Source organism: Eutrigla gurnardus (genome assembly GCF_963514095.1).
Source record: "Eutrigla gurnardus genome assembly, chromosome: 12".
Classification (NCBI taxonomy): Eukaryota; Metazoa; Chordata; class Actinopteri; order Perciformes; family Triglidae; genus Eutrigla; species Eutrigla gurnardus.
In genome coordinates, this window is record NC_139926.1 from 15,701,927 (window position 1) to 15,715,415 (window position 13,489).

The following is a 13,489-nucleotide window of genomic DNA, read 5'->3' on the forward strand; positions in this document are numbered from 1 at the left end:
CGTTAACCAGATTGTGACACTCGCGTGGCAACGTGGAACGAGTAGTCTTAACGAGGAAGCGGCTGTGAGACCTTTCACACGACTGAATGACAGTGAGATGGCAGACAGATGGGGATGACTTGCGTAAAATACGGATGCTATGACAGTTGTAGTTTGGTTCATGTTGGTCTGGTTCCTGCAAAGCGGAGTAAACTTTAAGTTATACAGACTGGCAGGTTAGGACTTATACAGATGAATTATAGCACTGCATCCAGAACTGATTCCACTATCAGCAGATAGATAAATTAGTTGCGGTTGGGAAATCACTTTTCGGTTGAAAGAGGATTTGGCAGTTTGGTTGTTTGGTCATCAAGGTACAATTGACAGTTTTCACACCAGCCCAACCACAGGCTGCTTTTACACGGAACCAGTTTGTTTCTTCGTTGCCTTATTAGTACGGTTCATATGGGCTGATGAATTAGGGTGACAATTGCCAATCAATTAGTTACCTGTCAGTCTGTATACCTTAATATTTACTCCACTTGGTTCCTTTGTAAAAAGTAAGCGTGAACAGGAACCGGACCAGGAATAAATTGCAACAATGCATAATTTCCCCCCTTGGTCCAAACCAAGTGAATCAAAATACAGCTTTGGAAGCATCCTAAAACTCTGTTGCTGGTTTCCTTTATCTTGCCCCATTAAGCGCTTTTGTGTATCTGTAGAGAGCTATGGCTTCGGCAGTAGCAAATGGGTCAAACAAGGCTGTCTGTTGCGCTACAGTAATAGAAAAACTCTCTGAGTAACATAATACAACTTCTTCTGCTGATCAGAAAACCAGATTCTTCCACAAGCACACCTGAACAGTGACAATACCAGAAGAATGAAAGTAATTTAAAACATAAAATACTGTTGCCTTGCTATCTCATTCAATCCCCAATGGGATGGGAGCGCTAATGGGATGGGAGCGCTAATAAAAGGGGACAAGAACATAGAGATCGACCAGCCGTTATGTGATGCCATGTGAGACTGTGTGTGCGTCACTGACCTAGCTGGGTGTGTGCCATAAGGTCGGCCAGTACGGTAGCTGCGGCGTTGGCGTTGAGGGCTGCGTGGGCAGTGGTGTTGGTGGTGGTGACGGATCTCCCTCCCGGGTGGGATGAGGTGGATGACGCGGAGGATGAGGTGGACGAACCCTGGATGACACGGTTAAACCAGTGCTCAACGGCTGGGTGGCCGTGGCCCTGGTAGGGTGTGGAGGTGGCCAGACGTCCCTGCCGGCGCAGCGAGCCCTCGTCTTCCGACGCTGAGGAGGTGTCTGTGTTTGACAGGTCAAGACAGGGCAGCGTCAAAACAGTGGACAAAGACATGGGGCTGCAGGATTTTAGATGATATGCTGATGATACATTATTCTTCTTATACATACTGGAGAGAGTACATATAAGCAAGCGGGATGGCCAGATGATTTCAATGGAGATGGAAGTTGTTAGGCTGAGAGATGCTTGTATTTGATATTTGATTGCCTATACAAGTTGCCACTCTACTACCACAACACAAAATCTCAAAGACATCCAACTATAACTATGTGTACTATTAACAGTCCAGAGTGAAAACACATTCATACTGTACTTGCATACAATGCATACACAAAATGAAATAGCCAGACCAAATGTCCTATATAATGATGGTATAATACTTTGAAAGTGCAGTGTATGCTTAAGTTATTATGGCTTGGACTCAAACATACTGATGATTTTACTGTCTTTCCCTTGAGGCAGCTGTGAGCAGTTGGTCTCAGCAAAAAATAGCCCAAACAGGAACAACTTCAAAGCAAAGTAAGGATCATTCAAAATGAACACATTCCACTTCATCTGCCAAGCTCCCAGAAACGTCTGTTGTTTCGACAGGAGCAGTCTAGTCTGAGATTTGTATTCTGCAGAGAACTGGGTGCAATAATCGGGCTAAACGGGCTTAGGCATCACCCACATGTGAAAATGAAATGAATGTTTACACACATCACTAAGAAAGGTCCCACTTTTCCCTGGTATTCATCATTAACAAAGTAAACAGCAACAAGCCATATAAAGTATAAAACTCATCACATATCTGAAAATATTACACCAAAGTCTCTGAGCATATTTTATAAAACACAGCTTGAGTAATGTGGAAGACCTATGCCAAAGTGGTAATACTGGAAAACTGGTTGTACAGTGGCACCAGGCTGGGAGTTGGGTTATCATGACTAACCATAACTTTGTGACCGCCATTTTTAAAACCTAGAGCTTTATTACGGACCTAAAATTAAACCTGGGTCTGTGGATGAGACAAAGTGTCTCCTTGCACTTTGATCCCCCCAGAAATTCAAAATAAACTTGGGGGAGGATGGAGGTGGAACAACATTGTAGTGATGATGTAGTCCGCCATTATTGTTATTGTGTTTGAAGTTGACATAAACAGCGAGGTAATGACTTGACCCTCCAGCCTGTGGTAAAGCAAGCCGGTTTGTAGAAATGTCAATAGTGAACCAATTGCAAACCAGCACCAGAACCAGAACTATGTTGGAGTTGGTGAAAAGGGGCCAAGAGAGGATGTGAGAGAGACATTAAAAAACAGATATTAAGCCTGTGTGTTCAACTCTTGCCTGATGATGTTCTCTAACCAATGAGCCGTCATGTGAATAAACTGCCGCTAATCACTTACAGTATGTATTTACAAGTAAAGTCCAGCAATTGACAAAATATTAGAATGACTGTCAGGCATTCTCGTGGCCTTGCAAGGGCTGTCAGAGGAAGACTGGAGGAGGTCTGATTATACAAGCTAGAACCTAATGTGTCAAGAACCCGTGGATTCATGAGAGTTTATCTTGCATTTATGATTCTGTTTGTTTGTTATTCCTCTGCCTCTCTCCAATCTCTACCATTCTCAGTAACCTTGAAAAAGTTGCACAGAGGAATAGAGAAAGAGGAGGGCAGAGAACCAATGCAAAATACAAATAGAGAGGCGGAAAGAATGGGAAGGAAACTGAAAGAGAAAGGTATTAGTTAGAGAAAGACAGGCAGTGATGGAGGATTTGGAGGTAGGGTGGAATAGAAAAAAGACAAAACCTAAGCAGACACAGACCTCAGTTGTTCTTTTGCACTCATCAAATATTGTGTTCAAGCAAACAAAGACATATTAATAATGCTTCAGCCCAACAGTTAAAAGGTTGAGGTGTTTTTTTCTCAACTTGTTTCTGTAGGAAATCAACCTGATCCCATTGGAAAGCTACTTCGTAATGGCTGGTGCAACGAAATTGACAATATCTATACTATGTACAAATGGCATCCTTCTTATTGGAGCCTCCAGACTCAAACTGTAGTATAAATGGTAAAGCCCTTTTATTTATTGACTACTACTTAAAACAAGACTAAGGTTGTACTTGGGTACGGCAGTGCTTTGATAAGAGGATCAAGCAACAGAACACACTGTGTTTGTCACGTTGAAGATAATGTGAAGGTATTTTCACTTAGCAGTGAGCTAACAATCCCATCTACATTGAGGGGTTTCTATTTGCAGCAGAAAATGAAACTGAAGAAAGTATCTGGTACCAAAAGTCGAGCCATACCATACAGTGGAAATTTGGCCCCATCCTCCAGAGACCACGAATGTCTCATTAATGGACTGACCAACCAACATTGCAAATCCTCTGAAGTATTTTTGCATGATATGTACATTGGCTAGATTGATTGTATGTTGTTTGAATAAGGCTTATATCTTCCAATCATGCCACATTGGATTGAATGATAGGCCTGTCAGGTGCTTCACATTCAGACATGGAGTGTTCAGACACATAGTGACCAGATGTAAACCAGTCACTACAGATTATCAAGATAAGTGATGGAAAAGGAGCAGGTTAAACAATCAGCATGTGTGTTAGATACAGATACCAACAATGGGGCAGCCTGTTCATCTAAATATTAGCGCCATTAGCACGCCAAAATCCACAAAATTCAACACATTATTAGCTCCTGATGAACTTTTGCTAAAGTATTCTACTGAAGGATTTAAAATAATATCTCAGACGAAATGTTGAAATAAGTAACAAAACCTTGGCACTGTGCCGTTAACACCTGTAGCTGCTATTAGCCTTGTAAACACAGCAAACCCCCTGATTTTGTTGTATGCATATTATGTGATTTTGTGGGTCTGTTAGCCATACCTATGTACTCTATCCCAGTAGATCACTCAGAGTGACTGAAAACAATCATGTAGAGCAACCTCCTTCTCCTGTTCGAACCCCAATGTCTGAGCCTTTAATCCGTTTCCTCGCTCCACTGCTGTGTCCTCTCTCTTTACCAAGACATGAGGCTCTAAGGCCCCCCCACCAATTAACTCCTATACACAAATGATAAAGCCACTGTAGTGATAGCAAAAATCTTGCCTATCATATGGACTGATGGACAAAAAAGTCTGAATATTTTTGTGGGGAAACATTTGGGCAGAACTAAGAATACAAAAAGGATCACTGGGCCTTGAAAATCACAACCAAAATGCTGCAGAATACAGTAAAATGAAATTAAAATGTACCGTCCACATAACACTCATAACAGCAGGCGAAAGGTCAACGTTTTGAGATTATGTTAAAAATCTGATTATGCATCCATTATGCAACTCATGTGGGAAGGTCTGCCTTGGAACACAATAGTGAGAACGGAGTGCTTTTTGTGACAAAGAATGGACACATTCATCAAACTGCATATTTCTTTCCAGTAGCAAATGCTTGGCAACATCATCTTCCACCACTGTACACATCAGTCCTACACTCCCCATGCTCATGGGAGCACATGTAAACTGTAAGCATAAACCTTGGCTGTTTGCGCACAGGATCAACCCTGCTCATGGCGAACAGTATTAGTGGTCTCACCTGGTGGTGTGCATGCCTCAACAGAAGACTGAACTAACACAGATCGTCTCTTGGAGGGCATTGGCATCTTCCTCTCCTTGTACTTTGCCAAAGCTGCTTGGACGGCTTCTGTGTGCAAATCTAAGAGAACACATCAACACAGTTAAGCTACAACATAAAAGCAGAGCATCGGGCCTTTAAAAACTCTCAGGCGGTAGGAGACGTGATTACCAGATCTGAAGCGTTCATCCCGGGTGTTGGCTGCCCTGGACTTGTTGTGTTTGGAACCTGGAAGGACAGCTTGGGATGAAGCCTGGATCCTGTTGTCAATTTGCAGAGATGGATCTACACCTGTAGAGAGACCAGACCAAAGCAGGAAATGGAACGTTTATAACAGGACAGAAACAACACCTTCCTCTAATGCTCAAAAGCAGAAATATGACTATCAGAAAGATGAGCGTATACACTCTTTGCAGAATGTGCCTTGGACATGGAGCAGCACTTCTGAATATTGCTCTACTAGATCAAGTATCCACAAGCTTAATGGTAATCCCTACTTAGGCTGCTTTCTCCTAATACAGTAGCTTGGAGTTGAGAAAGTCTTCACTTAAATTAATCCAGCCTCTCTCACAGCTTTCCAGCTGCCTTCCAGCCTTCCAAGGGAAGCAAATGCAAATTACACAGACATAACAGAAAGGAGGTGATTAAGCACCATGAATGTCAAACAGACAACATCTTCTAACGGGAGCATTCCAAAATGATCAAACACTCAAACTCGTCAACCTCCCTGTGCTCTGCATGACACAGGCAGTGATTCATCCTTTTGCTTATGCAATTCTCATTTGAGCCTCATTAAGTAACTGGTGGTTAACATAAGAGGGGGAACCCAAGACTACCGCCTGAAGGAAGGTTATAGCTCCAGTAGTCTTCTACCATTGGCTTCTCTTCTTCTCAGGGCCTCGTCCTGACCTATTTGAAGTATGTTAGTATACATACTTCAAATACATCAGAGGGTGTTAAATATAACTAAATGAGATTCATTTTAGTTTACTGTACATCACAAGTGTGGTAGAGATGAACGTCCATTGATTACTTACCCTTACTATGTTATATTATGTTCTGCATATTAAAGATTCAAATGCACATACATATGTAACGCAAATATATAGTATCATGTAAATTCCAGAAGTTATTTTAGGAAGAACTGAGGGATAACTTCACACATGATGGACAGCATCTATACCATAACTCAGCTCTATGAGGCATATTTTCCCAACAGTGGAACAAAGAGGAGAATTATGTTTAAAAAGAAGCTTCCGTAGTTCTAATAAATTATACCAACTACTGCCCTGGTTCCACAGCCTCCTGCCAGTTTCCACCTGTACTTTGAGTTGTTTTCTAACAGATAAACCAGCAGCATAACAAATAACTAGATACATTACATCTTTGTGTGATAGAGACATTGTGGAGACGCCACAAACTAACTTCAACAATCATAGGCTCGATTTCACACTCCAGAAGTGAGAAGAGCTTGTCTTTTTTTTAAATTTATATTTATGCAAACCTGCTTACTGATTGCTAAAAAAAATATGCAGTAACATCTAGACATTAACCCCTGCAAATCCTCGTAAACAAACATAGCCAACTGAGTTCTTTGGAATGCATAACACAGCCAACACTACCACAAAATGAATCCACAAATTTAATTTGATGCCTAGAGATGAGTCATTTATAGGAAGAAATAACTTTGGTTGTCAGCAGTGATATTCCAACACATACCACCTGATGATACAGTATAAAGGACTCATCATTAACATCACAATAGTCCACATTATATACATGTACTTCAGCCAAACGTTTAGTCAAAGCTGCCTCTCAACGGCTAGTGACTGACAGTTTTATATAAATGACACAACTGATAAAAGGTAGGAATATTGTAGTAGTCAGTAAATTATAGCAGAGTAAGTTGTTAAAATGAATATAGACTTTGTTAAATCAACAGTAACATTGATCATTATAAAATGAAAACACATAACATCCTCCTGGTAAACTATTGTTCCGTTGTGAAATAATATAAATCCACACAGATTGGCTGTCTTTGCAAGTATACCTATTAGAAACAGCCTTTTCAGGACAGAGTCCTACCATGCCACATCCAGCCAGCTAAATTCAACACCTAGCTGGCGTGCCAGTCAGACACCCAGCCAGCCAGCCAGCCATCAGCCCGCCTGGCTTTTCAGCGGCAGCTTAGTGGGGATCAGCGAGCTCCACACTGTCAGCAACTCTCTGACAGCAGCAGCACACACACGGAAATGCTGAGCAACATTCACACATGCTTCAACTAAATCTATTCACAGAGTTTCAAATATTAGGCAAGCTTCATTAAGGCCTGAGGTCATTTCAGGACACATAATGCATATAGTCTGATGGACACATACACACACACAGCATCCCCTGAGCACAGACAGACACATGAATATATTATGCTGGCCCCTTATATCACTCTGACAGCCCGGTCCCACACCAGCCTTCCCCCAGCTCCTGGAGGAAACAGGTTTATAAAAACAAGCCAGGACACTAGACCCGGTTGCTGGGAAGAACACGCTTCTGAGACACACCGCACTGAGCCAATCAGAGGCGTGCTTCGTCACAGCGATGTTGTTATTGGTCCACAGCGAACCCTGATGAATTTTTAGCACCCGTCTGATGTCAACACTTACCGGTGTAGCAACTGACGACAGGAGTGCTGTGTCTTACTGCCTACAGAGTAAATATGCTTTGCTAATGACTTGCATCCAGTTGTACATTTGAAGTACAGAAATTAATAATTGATTGAAATGACATGTATGCCTAATATAAACAAATGGATAGTGAATTTGGTATAAATGAGCTGGGACTCAGAAACTGCATTCATAGACAGAGATTAAAACTAAAAACCATCACTCAAGGCAAGACAACACATAACGGTATTCTCACAGAGGATATGCAAAAAATCCTCCACAGAGCTCAATCTAACACTGAAAAATGTACCTCACATATCAAATTTTCCTAAATGATTGGCCCAGTATGGTTAACACAATTATTTACTCTCAAAACTCATAATGCAGCTCATGGACTAAAATAATTAAAACAAAAGAAACCAATGTACTTCGTCAAATATCGTAACAATCTGGCTTTGTACCTTATTTTACTGCACTTGGCACATCTACAGTCCTGTGACAACAGTGAAATAAAAGCAGTAAAAAAAGCTTATGAAATTTTGCATGGAGCTCAGAAGCCTTCAGACCTATTGGTCTCCCATTTCAACCCTGCAGCTGTTAAAGCCTTACCCACTGACTCACCGAGCTGGATGGTTTGCATCATTAATTCAAAATGAATCCATTCATCCCACTGGAAGAATATCCCCCAAAGCCCATCCATTTCTGCCCTACATCTATCACTTCCCTTCTTAAGGTTAAAAAAAGCATGTGAATCCATGATAACAAGTGAAAGAGCAAGAGGAAGACGGAGATGAAGGAGATGATCTGCCCAAGCTAAATAACAGGTCTGCTAACTCCAGTGGAAAGCCTTGAGCGTTCGGCCCACAACAGACTTTGGTTTCCACTGAGGCTTGCTGTTCTGATAGCAGGCCAAACCAAAGGCTGCCATGGACCCTGGATGAAGGACGGAGAAGCATGAAGCATACAGACAGCAACTTCTTTCTGGGATTCACCATACACCACCTCGACCTTATTGTCTACACGGGGTGGCTCAGACTGACTGAATGACTACCCAACTGGGGCTAAAAATACATACACATAGTCAAAAGTCATAGACAGGTAATAAGTAGTAACATACATCTGGGAAAATCCACACCTCCCTGTTTGTACCTCTCTTCTCACACCCAGCATGGCAAGCACAAATATGCACAAACTCCAGATTAAATAAACAAAGCATTCCTCTAAATTATTTGCTTTCCGTAAGACAAGAGCTCTGCATTTGCATTATGAAAGTACCACACAAACACTTTGAAAATCCACCAGTTATCATACCAGCAGAGACAGCTAATATTTACAACTCCTTTACAGTTTATCTACCTTGCCCTGGTTGGTTAGCAAATATTTTTATTTGGCCTCTACATACAATATCATACTTCATACATAAAACCAACTTCTGAACTTCTGATTGTTTATGTTTTTGGATTTTATTTTTGACTTATCTTTCTTTTACTTTTCTCTGGAAATAAATGACCTGTATGTTAATGAAGCTACTCTCCTAATCATGATTATAAAAATCAGAGAATGCCCCCCCATTCTGATTGCTCGTGCAAGGACAGTATGCTAACTGCTATGCTAACAGGCAGCCAGAGTAATGTTAAAAACCTGTTCTGGACAGTAAAATCGCTGCGGGCCTGTGTGTCTTACCTTGTATCTGTGGGATGTACGGTGCCAACAGCTTGCCTCTTTTCTTCTCATAGCCCTTCTGAGTGATGTCTCCTGTACAGACAGAGACAGAGAAATACAGAGGAACAGACAGACAGAGAGAGGAGAGGGGGGGGCAGAGAGATGAGTCATTAGCACAGCCGTGCCTTGGTGGTGTGTGTGTGTGTGTGTGTGTGTGCCTCCAGATCACACTGCCAGGCTGGTTACACTGGCACCATGGGGCACCAGAGGAGGGTTATGGTAGCAGATGACCAGCTATGATGTCTCTTTCTCACACATATAACAAAAAGTGACATTGCAATTGTTATACGTTTTAGCTGACAGATATGGAAACATGGTCGGAATTTCCGCCTGAATACTTGAATGATAACATCGACAAAGAAAGAGCCACTTATAAGATCATTTGTCTGCTGCGCCTGGAATATTTTCCCTTGCAGTGTTTTAACCAGAACTAAAAAAAACTGCTGATCTCAGCATGTACTGAATGAGCCTCTCCCTACACATAATTAAAAGGCAGTTTGTTAAATAAGAACTAGCTGCGTGTTATTTTTAATAGCCCTTTTTGAAAGGAACGTCAATGTACAGGCTTTTCTAAGCCTAGAATTTAACTAGAGTAAATGAAGGAAGTGAAAAACGAGGGCAGATAGAGACAGAGAGATAGGGCAAATGTATATGGCAAATTAATATAATGGCTCTGTAGATGCAGCAGGGTATATAACTTAACTCTTATAATTATCTCTAGACTTGGCAAGGTGTGGAGTAGACCTAGCATGGATAACTTTATATATGTTGTTAAGATGCTGATGGTTTCCATAAGCTTCCAAAGACCCAGACCCCAGCACTGCTTCTGTATTGGTTGCTTGTATTTTTGCTGATCATAGACTGTACATTATGTGCATACATCATAGCAATCTGAAAAGAAAGAAACTGCAATCCCTGGCCTCATACCCAAGATAAAAACGATCCCAATCAGCATGATGTGGTGTACATAATTTAGGCAAAAAGAGATCTCTGGAGTTCAATCAGTAACAGCAGATAAGATCAATTGAGGTATCAGAATCTGCATCAAAAGATAAAGTTGGATTGGTCCATAATCACAGAGTGGATTAGTTCCTCACCAGCACACAATATGCAATGGCCTTTTATTGCTTTTTATTGCCAAGCGTGACAGAAAATATTATAACAACTACAGAAGTCATCACCAAAACTCCAATGTTCCACATCCTACCTTTTAAAAAACAGAGCCATAGGTCACTGACGTGAGTGTTTTTGCTGCTTGTGGTTGATTTGGAAATGTGAGATGTCGCTGTGTTTCTGCACATCAGAGAGAGTGGGCTGAGACTCTTTTGCAGACAAAAGACATATTGATTCACTGAGAGAGGGTTGACTGACAGCACCTCTAACACACAAAGCATGAGAGTGTACATAACTATGCTCCCATGTATGACCTCTCAAACAAGCTCCAACACCCTCAAAGATGAGAAAAGGAAGGCCCTTGTGGAAAATATGCCTGTCAAACATCAGGGCTGGAAGGAGTGTCAACGTCAAACAGACAACTGACAAGATGTATTTTGGCAGAAAGCTAGAAATGCTCAGAAACGCAAGATCTCAGTGGTCAGAATTTCCACTTGTAGTTAACACTGGAGTCCAGTGAATAGGTATCACACTGTGTGCTTCATATTAATCTCTATAAGCTCTCAGTGGGGGTCATTAGGGTGGAGGTCACGTGAAAAAGCAACAAGTTCAATAGGGCAATGTGAAGAGAACAAATTGATTAAATCCCTCCCCATGTGATCCCATTTTTTCACCTCACCATGGGGAATACTTTATTTTACTTGCCTCTAATGACGTCCTTAACCTTTATTCATAAAAGGTATCATCTGCACACAGCCCTGTCAACGTATTCATATTTATACATCTTATATTTTAAGTATGTCGCACAGTAAATGATCATGTGTTCCTACCGACGTTTTCCAAAATGAAATATTCCTGATTATCTTTGCGCCTCAAGGCTCTTGAACACAACAGTGCGGTAGTGTGAAGGCAGGTGTTGTTTGTCACACTGGTTGCCGCGCTGGTCTTGAGTCACCAGTAACAGCTGAATGCCCGCACTGTTAAATGTCCAGGAGAGCTGGAGGCTAGCAACAATACAGCGCTGTCCACGGGCCGAGCCAGCTGACCTGACGCTGACTTTTTCTGGTGATAAGTGTCTCTGTTTGTATGTGTGTACATCAGTTTATGTTTGTTTGCATGCCAGCATGTCTGACTGTGCGCACCACAGCAGCCAACCAGCCTGACAACCACACAATGGAAGGCTATTCTCTGTGGCGGCTCCAAATACTGGCTCGCGGGCCTCTGTTTCCAAGCGGCCCCTAGCACACACTGATCCATCAAGTTATGTCTTAGTGATGCTAATCTGTTCATCTGAGAACAAACAGCTTTGTCATTAAACATGGAGGAATGGACTCAAGCATTCAATGGTAAAAAACTGACTTTTACAGTCTTAAAAAGCAAAATAAGTATCACAGTATTTACTGTGTGAGAGCATATGAGCAAGTGTGTGTTTGCATATGCTTGCACACACATTGGTGTGCGCATGTCTACATTTGTATGTATTCACACAGACGGATGTTCTATTTCCCCTCTCTGCTTGAGCTTTGAGTGCCTCCATAAGAGGAAAATTCAAAGGTCAACATGGCCTGCCGCCTGGGGAATAACAGAGGGGGGAGAGGGTAGTGGGATGCAGAGAAGAGCGTGATGGAGATGTGGTTGGAGGGGAGCTTAGCATTTACAAATTGCACAGTCAAGGGACAACCTTAATCTCACAGTATATTTACAGCATGGGAAACGCTTTATTTGACCCCCTTCACCCTTCTGCGCCGACTACAGGTTTTACTGTGTAATTGAGCTGTAAAGAAAAAAGGGGAAAGGATGTATCTCCAAACAAGCACCAGGGGGGAGAGGGGGTGGTGGGATCGAGGAAATAAAAACTGAGAATGAATGTGTCAAAGAGGAAGATGAACGGAAGTACAAAAGGGAGGATGATAGAGAGAGAGAGGGGGAGGGGGCATTTCTCACATCATGGGCTCAGCTGGACGACGGGTTTTTCTCTCCCTGGCCGGTATCTACCTTCATCAAAGCCCACCTCCTTTGTGACCTCTATCCCTCTCCTCGAACCTCTTCACCTTCTTCTTGACCCTGTTGCACTCACTCTCCATGCATAAGCATAGTCATCTTTTGACCTCTTTTTATTGCTGAGGACGAAACTAGGAAGCAAAAGAGCAACTAATGTCTACATTTTTGGGGCTAAAGGGGACAAGATTTTATTTTCCAGAGACCAGAGTGATTTTCATCTGGCAAATTATTCAATGTTGCTCCTGCAAACATTGCCCTCACCCTGCACTGAATCCAATTTGGAAAAAAGACACTGTCAATCTTGTGACACTCTGAACAGTGACAGCAAAAGAGCCCGCTGTCCTCCGCTTTGTCTTATTGACTATAATTGACTGATGGCTATTGAGTGGTGCTGAGGCCCATTAGAGAATTACCTTGCATCTGCCCGGACAGAGCTCTTCAATCAGGAGGCAAATACTGATGCACAGCACATTCCTCTACAATGCAGCACAAACACATTGAGCACAGATAATGAAGCCCTGCCTAAAGATGCTTTAATTGGCTTTCCATAAGATGGTATGAGTCTGCCCTGAACAAAACAATTCACAATGTCATCTGTAACAGACATTTCCTCTCCTCTTGTAGATGCAGAAAGCCAGACAAGAGTACTCTTGCTCTCAACTATCTCCCTGGGTATCACACACACAAACACACACACACACACACAAACACACACACACTCGTAACAGAAACAGCAGCAGCAATAGTTTCCATGTCTGAAGCCCTGCTTCTGTGTGTTTTCCTCTACCGCAGAGCCCACAGCCAGAGTGTACGTGTATGTGTGTAGAGGTATGAGGGCAGATTATGTGTCTATGTCCCTGCCTGCCTGGCTTTACCACAATAAGCAACACAAATCCTGGGTGACAATTTAACATCAAAAAATATTATTCCTTTATACTAGAATCAAATTTGTATCCAACTATTCATTCAGATATCGTTCTCAATGAAGCAATGTCAGTAAATAGTGTAAAATGCCCATCATAATCTCCTAAAGCCCAAAGTGAAATATTCAAATACCTTGTTACGTTTGACCAAC

The 13,489-nt window shown here is 42.0% G+C and overlaps 1 protein-coding gene across 9 annotated transcripts in view; it reads right to left on the reverse strand.

The window, feature by feature from the left end:
• dip2a (disco-interacting protein 2 homolog A) overlaps nt 1-13,489 on the reverse strand; it is a gene marked incomplete at its 3' end in the record, with an annotated part of 72,104 nt that overhangs the window by 22,116 nt on the left and 36,499 nt on the right. For all 9 annotated transcript variants that reach the window (XM_084023587.1, XM_084023591.1, XM_084023586.1 and 6 more), the window contains exons 2-5: nt 9,262-9,333; nt 5,090-5,209; nt 4,880-4,999; nt 1,025-1,294 (exon numbers count right to left, since the gene is read on the reverse strand). In XM_084023587.1, coding sequence (XP_083879713.1) covers nt 1,025-1,294; nt 4,880-4,999; nt 5,090-5,209; nt 9,262-9,333 — 582 coding nt within the window. The remainder of the gene's footprint in view (nt 1-1,024; nt 1,295-4,879; nt 5,000-5,089; nt 5,210-9,261; nt 9,334-13,489) is intronic.